The sequence below is a fragment of the Poecilia reticulata genome, chromosome 1, assembly GCF_904066995.2.
Source record: "Poecilia reticulata chromosome 1, P_reticulata-male-v2, whole genome shotgun sequence".
In the NCBI taxonomy this organism is placed as follows: Eukaryota; Metazoa; Chordata; class Actinopteri; order Cyprinodontiformes; family Poeciliidae; genus Poecilia; species Poecilia reticulata.
The window spans coordinates 11,098,961-11,118,922 of record NC_088830.1 but is presented as its reverse complement, the minus strand read 5'-3'; the positions used below and the strand labels follow the sequence as shown (position 1 = coordinate 11,118,922).

The following is a 19,962-nucleotide window of genomic DNA, read 5'->3' as shown; positions in this document are numbered from 1 at the left end:
CAAACATTTAAGACGAGACAAAGAAACAAAAGCTTGATTTGTTTGGTTTTTTTAATAAATTACCTCAGACAACAAAACTCAGTTCTGTCAAGTTTCAGATTTTAAGATTCTTAAGCAATTCAAGGTGAGAGTTCAAAGATGCTTTCAATGCCAGCCGCTCCAGGCTAAAAAACACCAGAAATCTGCAGCTTGAGGCAATAAAAATTAAACTTGCATATTTTACAGCAGTTTTTAGAAGAATGCAACTCTGGGAAAAGAAACTCGAAAGTAAACCAGTCAGAACAGAACAGTTTGTCTGCAATACAAAAAAAAAACTAGTTTACATTTTTACTCAACACAACAAGAATTTAAAGCAGGAAGGGAAGCAAGGGATCAAGCTTTGAATCTATCAGTCTAAATCCAGTGTGAGGTTTAGAGAAAGGACGACGTCCTCGTAGTTGTTGGTGATGGATCTACAGGACGAAGGGCAGGATGGGCGAGCGGAGCGGAGGGTAGTCGCGGAACTCCTTCAGGTAGCTACGGTGCTTCCCTTTGGCCCAGACGGTCATCTGGATGAAACCCACCAGGGTGAAGAAGGCCACCGGCAGACACTGGGTCATCAGGGTGAAGCCGAGCCAGGAGCCCAGCTGCAGGAGGAACAGATGCCGTCACGGATAACACACACACACACACACACACACACACACACACACACACACACACACACACGACTCAAATCCGAACAGGAAGAAGCGAGTTCACATTCTCCATGTTGAGATTAAGCCATGAAAATCTACATTAGACTTGGATCAATTAAAGCTTTTTCTCACTTTCATAGAGAAAGTGAGGAGCTTTTAGATTTGTTTTTATTTTTTAAAGGCTGACAAATACAACAAATTTATTTATTGGGGTAAAAAGTTAGCAAACTGGTAAACTTGTGCCTGTTGAGGATGAGTCTGACCACTAGATGGCAGTGAATCGCTTGCAGGACTATTCAAGCAAAATGAGTGTTTTTAATAAGCTTCCTTATTGTATATCAAATGACCAAAGAAGTGATGAATTGAGGCTTTTTGGATTCCTGAATAAGTGAGTTTATCTTCAAGATTTGGAAAAAGTTCAACAGCAGACATTTCATTTACTGTGCAACATTGTTACGTTGCTGACTGAGTGTTAGGATTCTGATCACTAAATTCATATTATTCAGAAGGTGAATAACAGAATTTACCCTCTAAATATTGCATCCAAGCTGTTATTTTAAACTGCAATATCATAATGACAACTGAGAATCAATACAAATATAATTTTACTACGTTATGCTCTGACTACACAGACTTGGAGCACTTATCAAGCATGAAAAAAGTCGAGACCATTTTACCTCATAGGTGTAGTTGGGACAGGAGACGAGGAGGAAGATCCAGGTGAAGGGGTTCTTGGTTGGATAGGGAATCTTCCTGGTCTTTGATCCTGGATTCACACAAAAAAAAGAGAGGAAATTTGAAACCTGAAATCTCTTTACTGATCCAATTCTCTTAGTAAAATTAGATTAACTGAAGATTTTGCAAGCTTAGTTTTTAAATATGTATTGTCCAGAGAGAAATCCAGCTCAAGATTGTGAGGACTTGCACCAAAAAGTTCATTGATATGTTTTTGAATTGGAGGACAGTGCGAAGTGACGGATGTGCTCACCTGGTGGACGGAGGTTCCGGAGAGCGATGTGGATGGAGAAGTTCCCGATCTGACAGAACTGTGATCGAGAGCATTTAAGGCGTTACATGGCGTTTGTTTAGATGTCAGAGAAAATTAGGTAAGAAGTTTAAAAACCAACTCAACAACCACCAACGGTCAAGCTTTCCATGGACTTGAAGACTCTTAAATAAAAGTATTTCTGTCGACAGCACAAGTTCAACAAGTTTTCAAATGTATCAAGCCGGAAACGGACTATAGCGCAGAGCATTCTGGGTAAATACAACCAAAGCAAATTTGTGAGTCTTGGTTTGGTGTGAGAAATGGCAAAAGACAAAAGAAACTTAAAATCTGACATCATTCCATTTTTTGGGTACATTTCTTGAAGAAGGAAGTTGTGCTCATGTCTCCTGAGGTTTTTGGTGCAGCGCCACCACAGGTGAGGAGAGGAACAGGTTTTTCAAAGGGTTTGTTGAACGTAAGTGCATGTTGCCACCATTTTGGTCCCCAGTTGAACAGAGTCTACTGGACTATCCTGTGTGTAAACACCCTAAGCTTCTAAAACCAACCAGTCTTGTTGATTGCTACAACAAGTGTGTGCTTGAGGTGCAACTTTTCAAGAAACATGTCCTTTAAAAGATTACAGGAAGTGTTGGTATATTTGACTCTGTATTTTCAAGTCCATCTTGAAAATAAACTTTAAAATACAATTCATGCCAACTCTGAATGAAAGTACACTGCTGACCAGAACTGGCATCAGAAGAGCTGCGATGAGGAAACCGATTCTTACCAGGAATATGATGAGAGCCAGTCTGATCTGCTGTTCTCCGTATACTGAAAAAGAAGATTTAACATAAGAAAAACAAAAACAGAGCCTTCATGTGTAGCTAAACCAAATGCCACAATGTTAATGGACACTCACTGGGTGGTGTGTACAACGGATGGTTGATGTAATAAGCCATCCATGCTGCAAAGCCCCAGTAGTAGGTGCAATTCTGAAAGCGACAACAATACTCATTTTTTTCTAGTGTCAGAGAAATTAACGAGCGATGAGATCAGACAGAGTTTCAGTGAATCCCACCTTGAAGATGTTCCGCAACGGCATCGTTCCGTGAGAGAAGCGGTGGACAAACAGGGTCTCCAGGAGTCTCTTAACGTAGTGGAAGGAGTGACACATACAGGCGAGACTGAAAGAAGGAGACGTGAGTGGATGACACCTGCCACTCAAACCAGGACCCATTAAGAGCTGTCCGTACTTGAGCTGACTTGAACTATAACCTTGAGGCGCTGATGTTCTTCACCGTATGTAAGGAGATCAAACCCACTAAATCTCATTATGATTCACTGTGTTGTTGAATGTTAGGTTGCCTGGAAACAAGCACAGCCTTTGTTCAGCATCTGCCTGCCTCATCTTGTATGACAACTTGGCATCTGGCCGTTTGGACTCTCTCCAGGTTAGGGATGCAACCGTTATTGTTAACTAATTTGGTAAGCTGACTTGTCGTTAACTGAGGTACAGAGACTCGCAAAAAAGCCATCAGCTGAAAAAAAAAAAAAACAGTTTAAGATTTTAAAAAAGCCGTATTTGTCTGTCTGTAAATGTGTTTTATCCAAAACTCTTCAACTCCATATCTTCACCCGATTCCAGTTCACAAAAGGGAACACTCTGCTCCTGCATTTTAGGCAACTAGATAAGTATTTTACTATTTAAAAAGGAACTGAATTATTTGCTTATCTTGTATCTTTTAATGTATTTATAATATTGTATAAAAGTGGTAAAATGAAAAATCTGTAGAATTTGCCGTTTATTTTTATCCAATTAAACGTCAGAAAGATCAATAGAATAATCAAGAAAATAATTGTTGGTTACTCCAAATATTTACAAAACCCTTTCAAATGATTGTTCATTTATTCTACATTGGATTTCAATAATATTCCCTCTTCACGCTTCTTGAAGCCAAACTTTTCCTGCTTCCATCTCGTGGCTGCAGCTGCATAAACTCAACCCCTCCACTGCTCTGCATCACATTCATACTGATCATTCCTGCTACAGCTGCTTTCTACAAGCTTCCTTTAATATATAAAACTCTACAAAATAAGTTTCTTAGTCCCCATAGCTCTCAGAAAGACATGAAATATAAAAAGGCTCCTCAAGTTTGACACTTTAAATCCTTTCAGTTCACTGTTTGATTAAAATGTAGAAAATGAAACGCTAGATTAAAATGGACCGATGCCAACAAATGGAAAAACAAATCTAGTAGAAATGTCCCCCAAGTGGCAGCAGCAGGTACTGTGTTTAGATATGTTTTGAGAGGTTGAGTGAGAAAAAAGGACTCTTCCTAATCCCATGAGGCATGGGGAAAACATACTGGACACTCACTGTACAACCCAGTGTTTACTGGTGGTGAAGTCATATTTGGGCGCGTAGATGAAGGGAACCCGGAAGTAGAAGAGCAGATAGATGACCAGAGGGCCGGTGTATTCTGTCAGAAACACCTGTAAACACAAGGAATAACAGATTAGACGCCACAAAATCTTGACTTTAACAGGTGGAGCTGGAATATATGCATTGTGGGAGCTTTGAAAAAAAGAGAAGGAAAAAAAAAACATGGAGGATGTTCATGAGAACATCCTTGAAGCAGATCCACATCAAAGACACAGGGACTTTTCTTTAAGTCCTAAACACCTTTACTTCACAGCGGGAACTCTGATTTCAGTCACTCGCTCGTGTCTTTTAACGTGTTGGAGCTGATTTGTGTTTTGAACTCACTGTGACCCAGCTGATCTGAGCTCCCAGGTCTCTGAAGTAGAAGGTTGCTGTGGTTCCCACAGGGAGATGCTGCAGGACGTCCTCGTCTTTCAGGGACTTCCCCTCTGAAACGATTGCATTACTGAACACGTAAGATTCACGCAGTGGAATGAGCGAAAAGCTCCCACCAGCCCTGCTTCAATTAGATCAAATTAACAGTGACGTACTGGGGTCAAGACGAATGGACTGTCTGGCTGGGTACCACTGAGGATCTGAAACGGGAGAGGTAATTAGCTTACAGTCATTGTAAAGGCAGAATACAAAGAGCTGGATGTCAAAGGAGCAGGAAAACGACACGTACGGCTCTTGTGGAACATGGACTTGATCTCCCCGATGGTGGCATTTGGCTCGACCTGCAAATAACATGACAGTAAATAAACATAGGGACACCCACTCCCACACAAAGGGGACGTTCATAATCCCCTTTCCATTTATGATGGAGGTTAGAGGTAAATTTAGCTCCGACTGCGCTTAAACACCTCCTGGATGTGGGCTAACAAACAGCTGGTGTTAAAGAGTTTCAAAAAGTCTGGACGCACAAAAACACCCGTCCTTTATTCCATGAAGTCATGAGGAGCACACACAGACAACAGTCCTGTTTGTCTTCGCTGTGGATCAATATTCTTAGGCATATATTTTACCCTCCATAACTCTTGATGCAAGCTATACTCCTAGACAGAAAAACTATTCCCCAGTTCCTGAACAGCAGACATGGTACACGTCTATGTGAAAGTGGTAAACCCCTCATGTTTCAGACATCTTGTTTCAATTCCCTCAAACTTCTGTGTGTGACCTCTCCGGGACCTCCAAGTATTTTCAGCAGGATGACATCGCTGCTGTTGGATTTCAGAAACCACCTCTAGGGTTCCACTGCTGGTCTGGAGCCGATGCCCAACTTAGATCCTGCTGTGTTTTGACTGGCAAAGCTGGGCAGGGCTCTAATGGAGGTACAGAGATATGGGACTTTCTTCACAGAGAAGTTCTGATTGTACTGATTGGAAGATACATTCTCGTGGTTCTGTGAAAAGGGCTTTCTGTTAGGGGTGTCCTGATCTGATATTGATACCGGAAATAGGTATCAGCCAATAAACGAGTATTGGGTTTGTGTCGGCCTGCATCTAAATTCTGTGATACAAGTACTCTGCTCCAGTATTTAGTCGGTCCCAGCAGCACACAGACCCTGTTGGTTCATAATAAATGGGTCAGTTGTTCTCATTCCGGCCGTTGTTGACTATTGCTCTCTGAGTAATATCACTTGATCAAGCCTTTTCTAAAAAAGTATCAATGATTCGCACCAATATCGTATTGGGTCAATATTGGTAGCGACCAATACTCAAAGCTGCAATATCTGCATCGTATCGGAAGTGAAAATGTTAAAAACTTACTCGTTGTGCCTTCATTCTAGAGGCTTCGTGTATTGAAGGATTGTCCTTCATGGACACTGATCCAGACACGTTCCTGAGTTTTATTTCTAACTCAGCTGGTCACTCTAGCTCTAATCTAGGAAGTGTGTCAACTCCAAAAGCCCATCTGTCTACAACCAAATCCGTCTCCCTCGAGGTGATAAGACTGCGACTCTTATCACCATAGAAACTCTGCTAACTCGACAACCAGGTCTAATCTGTCCAGGATTGCACCTCATACTACGTAGCCTTTAATAAAGAGAGTTTATTTTGGCTGATGGTACCAAGAGTGTGGTTAGTGAAACTCTATCCAAGCACCATCAACACACCAAATCTCTCCGAGCACAAGCAGCGACAAAATTAATCCGTCTAACATATTAACAACAAACTACGGGCCAAGCACGGATACTTGTAAATAAATCTGTAAAACAAGCTGCTCATCTCCAATCAAAATGAATATGGCACATGTAAATGTGATATCCTTTCATCCGTCCGAGGAAATCTCACAAATGCCTGTGGAGATTCACAGCAATGAAACTTGGAAGACTTTGTAACTTTTACGTGACTCTAAAGACTTAAATGTCATAAGTAAAAAGAGTCAAAGACTCTTACAATCTTTGAACCCCAACTTTCTTGTGGTTCAGAAGTTTAAATACATTTATTTTGCGTCTGGTAGGATTGCCTCTAAACTGGATGATTTGGTTGAAATGTTTTTAGTTTGCTTCCAGAAGAGTCTCACAATGATTGGCTGGAACTTTGGCCCATTTCTTCTGACAGGACAGATGCAACCGTGTCCATTTTCAATGTTGCTTTGTGATGGCCATTCTGAAACCTCGACTTTTTACTTATTAAGGTGCTATAATAAAAAAAATATTTGTGGTTTCTGAAAACTATCGCTGATTATGGGGTTTATTAAATCACTTTTAATGCGTAGCTCTGTGTTTTAATTAGGCGCCATTTAAAAAGAACTACAAGTCAAGTACAACATTCATTTAAAGTTGTAAAGCCACCAACAGCTTATACACCATTATTGCCTGGTAAATAAAGCCATTTATTTTGCTTTGCATGATGGGAGTAAATATCGCCTTGCATAAAGATTAAAATCATTTGAACTTTTCCACATCGTCACTTTACTACCACAGACTTCAATATTTTCCATAAAGATTTCATGCAAAGGAACTAAATAATCTAAAATGTGTGACTTTCATATCGTTTACAGCCTCATTGAGTCAGTACTTTACAGAACGACGATTGTCCGTTCTTTATAAAACAGCTCAATCTCACTGAGATTGGAGGGAACTGCGAACATCGACTCCTAAATCTTGCCACAGATTGTAAATTAACTTTCACTGGACTATTATAACACATGAATCTGCTGTGATAAAAACTATTAGTAGCTTTGCTGGATGTGGTGTCTTGTTGGAAGGTGAACATTCACCCCCAGTCTAAAGTCCCTGATAAGTTTTTTTTCTAGGCCTGTCCTGCTTTTAGAACAAATCCTTGTTCCTACATAAACAAAGCATCCCTGCTATATATAACTTTACTGCATGTGGGGGAAGAAAGTTTAGTTTAGCTTTGATCTGGCCAGAGCACCTTATGTTTATGTCTTCCCAAGATGATTTCTGGCCAACTGCGAACGGAATTCTTGGGGTTTTACTTTCAACAATGGCGTTCTCCTTGTATAAAGGTCAGTTCCATGACAGACAAGGTCTAAATCATCAAATGATTCTCTGTAAATGTGTTGTGTCCCTTTGGCCGTCATCAGGATAACTAAACGCAGCATGCAGCAGCGTCCCATGAATGAAAAGCACTCCAGAGGGTGTCCCCTTTACACTGGCTGGGATACATGCCCACAAAGAGAGAGAGAGAGAGAGAGAGAGAGAGAGAGAGAGAGAGAGAGAGAGAGACCATTGCTTCATGTTCCAGAAAACACCCATTTCCCACACACAGACCTTTTACTGATAAATGACCACATGCTGCACAGGGACAGTCATACAATAGAGGTTTTTAAAAGGTTGTAGGTATCATAGCATGACCAGCTGTGTCATCTCAACATGAAATCAAATGAACAAAACCTTGAACTTGAAGAGCTTCTTACCTTGTCCAGGAAGCAGAGCTTGTCCTTGGTCTTGGCGTCCAGTATCTCCACCTCAAAGAAAACAACGGCCTTTTTAGCTTTTTTTGCAGGTTTGCGTTTTGCCGGGGCTTGACTCGTTGGCACGGCAGCCCCCGCCGCGTTATTAGCCTTTTTCCCGCTGGCCTCCAACGCCAAGGCATCCATGTCTCCTTTGCTCCACCTGCTCTCAGTTTATCCCCCCGTTGCTCCCCTCAGATCGGCACCGACCTCTCCAGATCCACGCCGAGAGACGGACAAGAGTGCAGCAGCGCTCAGCTGTGGAAATAAATCTGTCGCTTCCCCCCCTGATCCCCACCCTCTTCCTCCTCATCCAGCCCCACCCTCTCCATTCAGCTCTCTGCCCACCTCTCACTTTATTTAACAGCCGCCCGACCGCTTGCGGCGCAGACGCCGTCCACATGAGCGGGGACAGTTGCATACAAAGACATGCCAAGCATCCCAAATGCCAAATCGTTTACTGAACGCATGTTGGACAAAAGAAACCTCTAATTCATGCAACTCCCATCCTGACATGCAGGGGTTGTGCTTGGAAACACAACTATTCCCTAAAAACGGACGGCTACGACCTTTGACATCTCAACTTGTGAGGTAGAGGGAGGAAAGAAGGGAGGTATTACGACAAACAGCGCTTCCCTTTACCAGCCTGACCCTGTCTTCTTCTCCACAGCTAAATATAAACATCTCATAGTGACTCTGCCCATCAAGCCTTCTCCCAACTGACCCCACACGGATCTGGGCAGTGAAGTCATGGGTTTAATCAGAGGCCAACCGAGACACTCCCTTGGTTTAAGTGCCGTCAAATTCTAATAGGCTTTTTAGTGAGTTGGACTTTAAAACTTAAGTAAATTTCTCGAAGCCGTCACTGACATGAAAGTTTAACTTTTCCCAGCATTGTGAAGTGATAAAACTCCCAATTCTCTGAAAAATGTGGGAAAAGATACAATTCACTTTCTCTCAGGGTAAATGGTTGGGGTAACTTTAAGAACATAATATACTCCACTAAATCAAAATGTAAAAAAAAAATTAAAAAAAATCATCAAAGCATGTATCAATAAATAATAAATTAAAATTAACTCAATCTCCATTCTGCAATTTTATTTTAGAGACATCAGAATCCATTTTATTATGGTTTCAGCCGGGTGTGGTTTGTTTTTTTCAACATTATTCCTTGTTTACTTTTATATTTAAAATATGTTCCAGTTACAGTGTCAAGTTTTATTTACAAATTTAAAGTTTATTGGTCTCTCAAGGGGAAAATATGCACAATTATGCCATTTTTACATTACCGGAAAATGGTCTTGAAACAACTTTCTCGTTTATTGTTGGAACAATTTATCGTAAAGCAAAATTTGTTAACGTGATAGGCCTACTAACATTTATAGGATGGGTCATTAAAATCCTGTTGAACTTCCTCATAAACTGCTTTAGTGTTACAACTAAGACGGCACCAATGAAATGGCTAGGGTGCATCGATTCCGATTGATAGATATTTTTGTCTGAAGTATTGCTAAATATAGCAATAAAGTTGCTGAGTTGGCAACAGTGGGGCAGCTATTGTTAACTACAAAAGTGCAGACATGACCTGGTGGGCCGGTCTGTCAGTCAAACCTCTCTTAAGGGAATCAGAAGACGACAGTGGCTGATTTTTACACCTTTGCTGAGGTAGATACAGTCGGTGGATAAAGTTGGCTTCACAATGTATCGGCTGATCACCGATCTCAAAAAAATTAAGGAAATCGACACAGATAAATCGGCTGGCCAATAACTTGGCGCACCGCTACAATCGGCCCCGAATTTCTTAAATTTGAAAGATTGGCACTCAGTTCATACCAATCTCGATAGATCCGTCAACCAGGTCTTGTCTGCACATGCGTAGTTAAAGATAGTTATTCCCCTGTTGCCAACTTAGCAACTTTGTTGCTTATATGAAACAACTATTTAGACAAAAAAAAAAATTGGTATCAACTAAATTGGAATATCCATGTCCTTTTAAAAATCAGTGACCGGCCACAAAGTTGTAATCAGTGCACCCAAAGTTACAACCAATTAACCGACCAGATCAACAAACTGATGAACCTTGTTTGTTGAATTATTTTCATACGTCATTTTTATTAAATGAGTATCCTTAGCTTTTCAAATCAGGATTTATTTTATTTTTTTATTGCCTACAAGAAATAAAGAGCCACATACAAAGCAAGCAGGACACACGACACCACAGCTGTGACTTTGGGGTAACAACCCCGTTCCTGTCTTTGGGCCAACTCTGCTGTACCTCCCCCCTCAGCTCCCTCGTCTCAGCCAAATAAAACCTGTCACACTGACAGTCGGAGCTGCTAATGCACTCTGTGGGCACGAGGACGAAGCACGGAGAATTCAGTTTTAATTGCTACAGTGGATGTCGACGGTTCAGCGACTGGATTTATAGCTTTTCTCCAAGGTAAAACCTGGCGTTTATTTTAAAACTGATGTTGCAGAGAAAGTGTAGAGATAATGTGCTTCATACAAGTGTAGACATACTGCATCCTGTGGGTTAGGGGAGTCACTGCAACACATTTCTCTTTCCTATCTCTAAAAATGACAAAACATGATGTGAGAAATAAATCAGCCACATTGATAATTGACTGAAATTAAGGATTCTGCTCTAACGTAGTCTGAAAACTTTAACAAGTATTAATTTAACAAATAATTTATGTGTAATTACACTTGCATTGTCATCTGGCTTTAATAATGAAGCAAAATCATGTCTTTTGCCAATCAGCACTGTTATTACTATTCACTATTTAGTCCCTTTTTTATAATTTTCCCCCCTCTTAAACCACTGCATACTAGTAGATTATATATGTATATATATAGGTTTTTTTCAAGAATTGTGTAGATGGCTACAAAAAAAAAATCATTCAGTCCCACGCTTACCCCTCTTTTTCTTATTTCTGAGTGAAACCTATTTTTAAAAAATACTTTTTTAAAGTATTTTTTCTCAGGCCTTATCCCTCCGTTTCATGCTTGCAAATCAGGCACAGAATTTAAACATATGTATTTTTGAAAACAGTTTTTAAAAAGTGGAAAAGTAAAGTAGGGATAAATAAAAACAGTCACGTCAGCTCAGCTTGACCCCTTAAAAGTTAAACTGTTTCAAAGACAAAACAGTCAGACTGTTTGGAGGAGTCACAGATAAACTGTTTCAAATAACGAACTTCATATTAATTTACAAGGTTGCATTCAACAATCAGAGCTACCGTGATCAAGCATTAAAGTAGCCCATCTAACAAGTGCAATGGAGTGGTAATCAGTATCCATCACTTCTTCAGAGGTTATAATGTTCCTGATTGATGTATGTGCAAATAAATCTAACCAACATTAATCTTGTTGTATTTGTCGTCTTCTAATGTCCTGTGAAAATTAATTTCACTGTTATCCCTTTATTTAGGTGCACAGCGCAGCTACAACTGAAAACTGCTTTTTTTACAGGTGCCAAAAATCCAGATTTGTCACCTGAAAGAAAATGGAGCAGACCAACCAGTAGTTGTGTCAGTTTCTGCCAAACTACTTCAGATCCTGTCTGATGGGTTTTGGGTGTTGATGCACCTGTGGGCTGGTGTTATTCTTCTAGTCCTGAAAGCTTCTCTGAATCTTATGACAAAGACTTGTTTTACCATTTTAGTAATAAATTAGCTAAATTTACATTTTGAACCAGCTACATGTATATTTTCCATGAAATGTATTACTAATCTCCCTCTATGAGCACCTTTTAAGTTAAAATAATTGGAAAAAAGTTTGGAATATAGATTACATGTAAATTTTGCAGATAATGTAGATTTATGGAAAAGGGCTGAGGTTGTGTTTTTGACTTTTCACCTCCATTCTTGGGTAAGACTGAGCAAGATAAGGAGCGCCATGAATCATCCCAGCCAGAGATGGCGATGCTGTTAAACCCTTTCCTGCACAAACAATGTCTCTGTTAAGCCCAAATGCTACATTAAATTCAGGGATTCCGATTTGAAAAACACTCTGTTAATGGTGCACAAGGTTTTAAGACTATGTATACTGTATATCTAAAAGAAACAGGCCACAAATCGTTTCAGACCCATCGTAGACGGTGTTAACTGGGCTAAGCTTCACCGCTTATGGTAACATAGCGGTACCTAATTACTGAGGTTTCCAAACACAGAGGTAACGCGAAGGCTAAGAACTAGCCAGGTTTGTTAAATTTAGTCTCAAACAAGTGTGGTTTAACAATGAATGGATACCACTTACCTCGTAGTGCTTCATCTTGGCAGTGGCTCTTCCTTAATATCTCGAATGAGTGACAGGTCAATGTCCAATCAGCGTATAAACATGCGGTGGCTAAGGACGTCGTGGGCGGGTACAAAACGCTCCTGGCAGCCTATCACGGCTGGCATAAGTCAGTCGAACACGTCCACACTGTCGAATGTAACCAATGAGATTTGAGCAAATGGAAAGGCGATGCCTTAGCGCGAGATAATAGGATTTACTTTGGGTTGGCTCGGATTTTACTGTAAGAAATTATTTTTGGCGTATTCAGTGTTCCTGTTGGTAATTTCGTCCTTCAAATTGCTTGTTTCTGTTAAATGTCAGTTCATGTACAATACCCCCCGCATAAAGTATTTCACAAATAAAGTTCAATGTTATTTAAATAAAATGAAAGAGAGAGAATGAGAATGAAAAAGTTCACAATGTAATCCTCAAAAAGACCAGATACAATGACACCTACTTTCATGATGTTATAAGTATCTGATAATCTCCCATCAGAAAAAGGGAATTTCCTTCTCCAATATATTTGGCCTGACAAGTGATTACTTTCCTTACAGGTGGGGTATGTAAATGTTAGAAATTAAATTCAGAGCCAGGATGTGATCTCAGCACTGTCAATCAAACTTGTGTACATGCTGCTCAGAGCCTCCCCCTTGGTCTCTGCTGTGCAGCTGATTCACCACAAGGAAGCCTGCCATGAATGCTCATGGTCACCGAAGATTACTGATAAATCATCTCCTGACAGACGACAGATAAGTTGTTCCTATGCCATTAGCCCATTTAAGAGCACCAAGATTGATTGACTGCACCAAAATCCGCATCCTGGCTCTGTTTGGTTGGCGCAGCATTGGGAGGAGGTGGAGTAGCTCCAACTTTTCACAAATAATCACTCACTTGTCACCACATGGTGCCAATTAAAACATATGTAAGAAATTGTTTTTTAATAAATTGTGTGTAATATAAAATTTACACACCCCAGTTTTAAATCCACAGAAATTTAAAGACGAATCTTCAAAAAATGCTATTCGCTGACAGCTTTTGTGTAAACTTGTTCCTGTGTACCTTAAACTTGTCAGACATGCTTCTGCAGAGTTGGTTTTGGTATGAGCCACGCCCGAGTCGAAGCAAAAGGACCTCTTTGCACAAATGATTTGTACAAAAAGACATTTCTGCTGTGTTGAAGGTTGCTTAGGGTGTCGGTTTAAGAGGTCCCCCCCTTAAAATGATAATCATCTGAATCAATGATATAATTTTGTTTCATGTATATTAAACGGATTAATTTGTGGTTTTTACAAGAATTAAGACCATGGTTATCAAAATGCGTTACAATGACCACTGCTGGTATTTGGGCTGTCTCAGAAGAAATTGTTATCATAATTAATTGTAATATAGTAAATACAAAAATGAACTGTGGCTAGTACTCCAGGCGCACGTGCTGGAAATGGTATGCTGCTTTCCATTTACCTCTGAGATTTGAACTTCGATTAGCGAATGATGTCAAATCACACCTAATCTGTTCCAAGTTTAAAAACTGTTAAGATTAGCTAGATCTTACTACTCAGACACCAAGCGAACTGATATCAGACGTACAAGCTAATAACAGTGTATTTATTTCTGTACATTCAAACACCGAGGGAACATGCCACTACAAGAGGTTGTAATATTAAATTCCCCATAAAACTAAAAACGTCTAAGTTCTGTTTTACTGCTGTACCAGAAAGTTTGTAAAGCTCGCGGTATTTGCAAAACATCGTGGAACGTCTTGTAAAAAGTTTGAGAATCATTTTGAACCTTTGCTTAAATTATGACGTTTTAAAAAAAATAAATACCGAAATTAAAAATATCTCCTACAGCACGTGAAAGCACCATGGGAGTTAACGTTTCCCGATGGGCGTGACTTTGCTGGTGGCGTCACAGCCGAGATGGTTCTGGCTGCGTGTGGAAGCGTCTGGAAGTTTCCACACTGTTTATAAAGAGTACGTACAGAACTCCAGCAGCAGCCCGAGTAGAGACGGACGCCTGACCAGGAGCCGACGCGGACAGACAACCTTTGGGGGAACATTTAAATCAAGATGGGCAAGGACTACTACGAAATTTTGGGAATTAAGAAAGGAGCTTCAGAGGATGATATAAAAAAAGCTTATCGTAAGCAGGCTTTGCGGTACCATCCCGACAAGAACAAATCACCAGGAGCGGAGGAGAAATTCAAAGAAATTGCAGAAGCTTACGACGTTTTGAGTGACCCAAAGAAGAAAGACATATATGATCGTTTTGGAGAAGAAGGTAAGCATCATCTCGAACATGTAGTCCGCTCAGTAATCCCAGCTATGTTAGAATAACTTTATTAAAATCTTGGTTGATGTGTTGGCCGAAGTAAATGTTAACATTTTAGGGACAAACGGTGGTTAATGGTAATCTGTTTGTGCCATGGCGCTTTGAGCTCTATTCGTCCTTCATTGTGAGTTTTACCTTCAGGGCTAACTAAAAGCCAATGCCCTGCTTAACGGGACAAACCCAGACCTGTTTCCATAATAAATCGGCTGGAATCCTAACGGGAATGTAGGCCGACTAATAATAGCAGTGCTACTGGCAGTGCTCTGTATATTTGCAGGAAGAGGCCTTTTTAGCCACATTGTTGTTATGAAGATGCTACTGATGGTAGCCTGCTGTTAGTTCACTTACAGTTCTGCCAAAACAAAATGACTAGCAAAGAGCCGTGACCTGATTAGCACGTTCTTTAATTCAAGTGCTCGCCACACCGCGACTGACTTAAACGGACACAGTAAAATGATGGTCAAAAGTTTGCTCCCTGTGTGGTGTGTTGCCACGGTTACATCATGTTTTTATAAATCACAAATTGGACATAAAGCTGCAACTGCTCTCACACTGGTGTGAGAGGACACCTTTCGTTGTGAGGGGGCTGAAAAACTGGCAGATCACACTAGTTATTGCTTTTAGACGCATGGTGGGCATGAGTCTGCTTACAATGAGTCACAATATATTTATAGAAAAGTTTTCATACAGTTGAATGAAACACAGAAACGAGAATGCAATCTACAATCAAGCCAAATATGACAAACGATGTATAAAAAAATAGCAATCTTAAATAACTGGAGTTAAATTTAAAACTAATAGAAAAATATAACATTCACTTTCATTAACAAAATGAATAGTTAAAAATGATTTCTAGTATCTTTTTAGGATTAGAACAGAAAAGAAACAAAGGAAAATTAGCATAATTTTACACGTTTTTAATGAATAGTGCCTCATCATAACTAAATATTAACAGAAAAACTCATGCGTCCTGAAATTTTTTGTGTTCATCCTCATTTCTTGTATTCCATATTGTCTCAAGTATAAAGCTCCCCAACCAATTCAGGAATATGCAGGCGTAGAACATCAAAATTCTCCTTACTTTTAAGTATTTGCAAACATTGCTTTTAACACATTTTTCTTTAATCCACATTAATGCAGAATAACCCTATTGAAAATGTATTAGCAATTCTGCTGAATTGCTATTTCATTGCATTTGTTTAAATGATCTCGATGGTGCCATATCTATGACCTTTTTTTATAAAATCCAAACCAAGGCTAGATTTATTAGTAACTATTTCCTGTATTTTTGAGACCTTTGCAATCAGTAATTACACTTAAGCATCCCAACATTAAAATTGGGTGAAATGTTAACCTCCTGTTGTGTATTTAGGTCTAAAAGGCGGTGGTGGTGGCGGAGGAGGACCAACAGGGGGCAGCGGACCTGGCACCTACAGCTACACCTTCCATGGAGACCCTCATGCCATCTTCGCAGAGTTTTTCGGCGGCCGTAACCCCTTTGAGCAGTTCTTCGGCGCTCGTAACGGCGGCATGGACGAAGACATGGACACTGACGACCCGTTTGCTCAATTCGGGATGGCCGGTCGCGGAATGGGCCCCAGCGGAATGGGTGGCTTCTCGCGCTCCTTCAGCCCCGGCATGGGTGGAATGGGTGGCCACACGAGCGTCGTGAAGAAGCAGCAGGACCCACCCGTGGTTCACGACCTCAACGTGTCACTGGAAGAAGTGCTGAACGGTTGCACGAAAAAGATGAAGATCTCTCGGAAAAGGCTCTGCCCCGACGGCCGAACGTCGAGGACGGAGGAGAAAATCCTGGAGGTGCAGATAAAGAGAGGCTGGAAAGAGGGCACCAAGATCACGTTCGCCAAAGAAGGGGACGAGACGCCGAGGAACATTCCAGCGGACGTAGTGTTTGTGCTGAAGGACAAACCTCATCCCGTGTTCAAGCGGGACGGCTCCGACGTTGTTTACACCGCCAAGGTCTCACTACGCGATGTAAGTCGGGATTACTTGAAACTTCTAATTTAGAGGGATTATTTGATTGTAAACGCAAAAAAAAACAGAATTTATATTTAGCATGGAAAGGTCAAATGAGATATGGTCACTCCTTTCTATTTTGGTCACAATTAGCTGAAATATGAAAAACGCATAGCTGCAGCCATCAAGGCAGGTGGAAAACTAAGCCATCAGAAATCAAAATGTGCAGCAGTCTGAACGGGAAGCAGCGCAAAGATGCATGCAGGATTAGCGCCAGGCGAAGAGATTTGATCTGCTCTGGCTGTGAGTTGTAAATGATTTTATTAGCCTAATTATAAATATTTATAATATTGTCTTCTTGCTTTTTGCAGGCAACGCAGCTTGACATCGACCAATAATCCCTCCATAAACCGCAGTTTGACTCTGCGCTGTTTTTAAACGGTGTTGTGGTGAATCACGTCGCTAACCGTTCTCTGCTCTCCTTGCTCCATCAGGCCTTGTGTGGCTGCACGGTCCAGGCGCCCACTCTGGACGGCAGGACGGTGACCGTTACGTCCACGGACATCGTACAGCCGGGGATGAAGCGACGAGTGAGCGGAGAGGGGCTGCCCTACCCCAAGCGACCCGATCGGCGAGGAGACCTGATCGTGGAGTTCGAGGTGAAGTTCCCGGAGCGGCTGAGCAAGAACGCCCGGGACACCATCGCTCAGGTTCTTCCGCGATCGTGAACACGACTGCTGGACTCTTACTTGGGCCGACATCTTTTTACCCGTGAATTATAACACGGACGTTCACAACTCGACGTAGAGAGCGACACTCCTGGGGTTGGATTGCCCCGAACATTACAGGGTCCTCAGTGGTGTAAATACAGACTTTTGAGAGATTTGCTCCCAATGAACGAGTGCTGCTTTTCAGAGGCTTGACTGTAAATATGTTTCCAGTGCGGTGTGGTGTTTGGTCTACTAAGTGAGTTTATATTTTTCATGAAAACTGTGCAATAAATGAGAGGCTACATGTGGCACTGTTCTGCAGACTTGTTTATAAGTTTTCATCGAGTAACCTTTATTTTTTTTTTATGAAGTTTAAGCATCCAGGTTTGCAGTGGATGGTTTGCACAGATGTATTTGACACATAAGTGTAGAAAAACGGCTTATTTTACTAAGAATAGCAGGTCACGCTCTGAAGAATGACATCGAGATGAAATATTGTCCTTTGTCTTCTGAATAATGCTGCATTAAGAACAATAAAAAGGAAAATGGTGCTGTTTACGCCCAATGTATCCTGTATGTTTCTATGAAATGGTTTGTAGGTGTTTGAAATCAAATGGTTTCTTCAGCCGACTTCATCTTGCTCTTCCATGAAGTGTCATATCAAACAAGTTTTGAAAATTAAATGAGTAACTTGATTGACTACACAAAGAATGTTTTAAAGCCTTTATTTTTGTTAAATATGGCGTTTCTCTTGCAAATAAAACATTTAATGGAATATTTTATATCGGTAAATATTTTTATTACAGAAACATGGGCTTAATGAATACTATGTTTAATATATTTTTAGAGGTTCATTTCAAAAGATACTTTTAATTTGACAAATGAGTTTCTCTGGAACAAATACATTTGAGTATTACTTTTATTTTGCTCCATATGTATGGAGGGCCAAAACTGACATGATAAAAAAATAAAGGCATATTTACATATATATTGTTTTTCTTGTCTTTACACATGTGTTTCCCTCAAGAAATGTATATATTGTTTTTCCTAATAAAAAAATAAAAGTATAAATGTATATTTTGAGCTCCAGTGATGTGATTTAAATAGGTTTTCAACTGAAACATGTTCATTAGGTAGTATCACATCTGAGAGCGGTGGAAACGGAACATTTCCTGATAGATATTTATTCTCCCTTGTTGAATTACTGCCCCAGTTTGAAGTCTTTAAAATGACCAAGTATGGCTTGATTGAAATGTTCCAGGATGTGCTCACGTCTTGAAGTCCATGAATTAGCTTTATAGTGAGTAGTTAGCCTCATCTTTGGCTTTACAACCAATTTTTAAACGTGTATATTTGATTTACATTAAAAAAAATGACCTGGACATCAAAAGGTGATTTTAAGATGAAATCAGTACCTAGGCTTCTACCTTTTAGTACGTGAACTGTTTGATACACTCACGAAATATCTTATTCTCCCAACATGTAATGAGTGTTTCCTCTTTGGTTTGACCAATCGGATATTAAACTACTGGTTTGCCCTTCAGTACCCCACATTTGGGTGAAATGTGCTGAGAATATTGCCACATACCACACTTCCTCTTTCCCACAGGGTGTTTTACACCTTTAGTCACTCACTGTCTTTGAGCTTTTCTTGAACTGTGCTTCTTTTTCCACCAGTTTCCATGTGCAGTTGGGATAGTAGGGTTCTTGACCCACTTCTGCTTTACAGCTTGCTGAAATAGTTTCTACGGTAGAGATTTAGCTTTCTATTGAACTAGCAAAGAGTTAATACAATCATTTTTCCCTTCTAGAAGTGTTACACATTAACTTAGTTGATACTAAAATCAAAATTTGAGAAAAATTTCACAAAAGTAAAATATTTTGGGATGTATGAAGATGATAGCGCTTGTTTTTCTTGTTCAAAAGAACAAGAAAAACATAAGTTGTTCTGGACATACAGTAAATATAAGAATTGTAAAGAAAAACAACACAAACAATTGTCAGGAACTGAAAACCCTCCAGGAGATTTGTACAAAGGTTTCACCTGAACCAGGTGAAATCACACTGGGTGACATAAGCATTTTACAAAACATGCGATAAAATGACAAGATCTGTGTTGAAGTTTGATAGACAAAACCAAAGACCAATCCCTAAAACGATGGAAAGGGCTGCTGGTAGATCTACCGATGACCCTGAAGACGGATGCGTATCTGAAACAAGCTGAGGATTGATGCCATAACTTCTGCTTGGATTAACTCGCTGACCTTCGTTGTACCTTGTGACGGCGGCAGGAACATGAACTCAGAATGCTACAGAACCTTTTTGTCTTCCTGCTCAAACTGATTCATTTGATGACATAACTAGAAAACGTGACTGCCAAAACAGCCAAAATTGATAACAGGGCTAAGCTTTACACTGGCCAATCTCCAGACATAAACTCGCTCTGATGGAGGGCGAAACGTCTCAAAGTAAACAGTTTAAAAGGGATTAGGCTTCAGTTATTGTACTTAGAAATAAACTGGAATTTATCGTGGAACCGATGCATCAAAATTCTTATCATGACTAGAAATTTATCATGATAAATTATAAACAATTAGAGTAGACAAAATAAAAACTTGAGTCCTTCCTGCCTCAAAGGTTTGTTCTGGTGGTGATAGG

At 40.3% G+C, this 19,962-nt stretch overlaps 2 protein-coding genes across 3 annotated transcripts; one reads left to right on the top strand and one right to left on the bottom strand.

Moving 5' to 3' along the window:
- Positions 1-33: 33 nt before the first annotated feature.
- On the bottom strand, positions 34-12,371 carry tecrb (trans-2,3-enoyl-CoA reductase b). Of its 2 annotated transcripts, XM_008403947.3 has the most exons (12): positions 12,266-12,371; positions 7,973-8,023; positions 4,773-4,824; positions 4,639-4,683; positions 4,433-4,536; positions 4,043-4,158; positions 2,744-2,849; positions 2,585-2,657; positions 2,453-2,496; positions 1,666-1,723; positions 1,355-1,443; positions 34-626 (listed from the first exon to the last, which is right to left on the bottom strand). In XM_008403947.3, the coding sequence occupies exons 1-12, from the start codon at positions 12,278-12,280 to the stop codon at positions 453-455; spliced, it is 927 nt and encodes a 308-aa protein (XP_008402169.1). In that variant the 5' UTR covers positions 12,281-12,371; the 3' UTR covers positions 34-452. The 2 variants fall into 2 exon arrangements, with proteins under 2 accessions (XP_008402169.1, XP_008401975.1); XM_008403753.3 differs by lacking the exon at positions 12,266-12,371 and having other exon boundaries at positions 7,973-8,276.
- A 1,775-nt stretch (positions 12,372-14,146) lies between these two features.
- On the top strand, positions 14,147-18,292 carry dnajb1b (DnaJ heat shock protein family (Hsp40) member B1b). The gene is made up of 3 exons (XM_008404071.3): positions 14,147-14,566; positions 15,990-16,612; positions 17,089-18,292. The coding sequence occupies exons 1-3, from the start codon at positions 14,356-14,358 to the stop codon at positions 17,320-17,322; spliced, it is 1,068 nt and encodes a 355-aa protein (XP_008402293.1). The 5' UTR covers positions 14,147-14,355; the 3' UTR covers positions 17,323-18,292.
- The last annotated feature ends 1,670 nt before the right edge of the window (positions 18,293-19,962 follow it).

Excerpts from the sequence above, each read along its gene's own strand:
- tecrb (XM_008403753.3), bottom strand. The coding sequence starts at position 8,155 with ATGGATGCCTTGGCGTTGGAGGCCAGCGGGAAAAAGGCTAATAACGCG. Across the intron at positions 2,658-2,743 it reads CGTTGCGGAACATCTTCAAG|AATTGCACCTACTACTGGGG; the intron begins GTGGGATTCACT and ends TGTCGCTTTCAG. Across the intron at positions 1,724-2,452 it reads TGGCTCTCATCATATTCCTG|TTCTGTCAGATCGGGAACTT; the intron begins GTAAGAATCGGT and ends TCTCGATCACAG.
- dnajb1b (XM_008404071.3), top strand. The coding sequence starts at position 14,356 with ATGGGCAAGGACTACTACGAAATTTTGGGAATTAAGAAAGGAGCTTCA. Across the intron at positions 14,567-15,989 it reads TGATCGTTTTGGAGAAGAAG|GTCTAAAAGGCGGTGGTGGT; the intron begins GTAAGCATCATC and ends TTGTGTATTTAG. Across the intron at positions 16,613-17,088 it reads CCAAGGTCTCACTACGCGAT|GCCTTGTGTGGCTGCACGGT; the intron begins GTAAGTCGGGAT and ends TTGCTCCATCAG.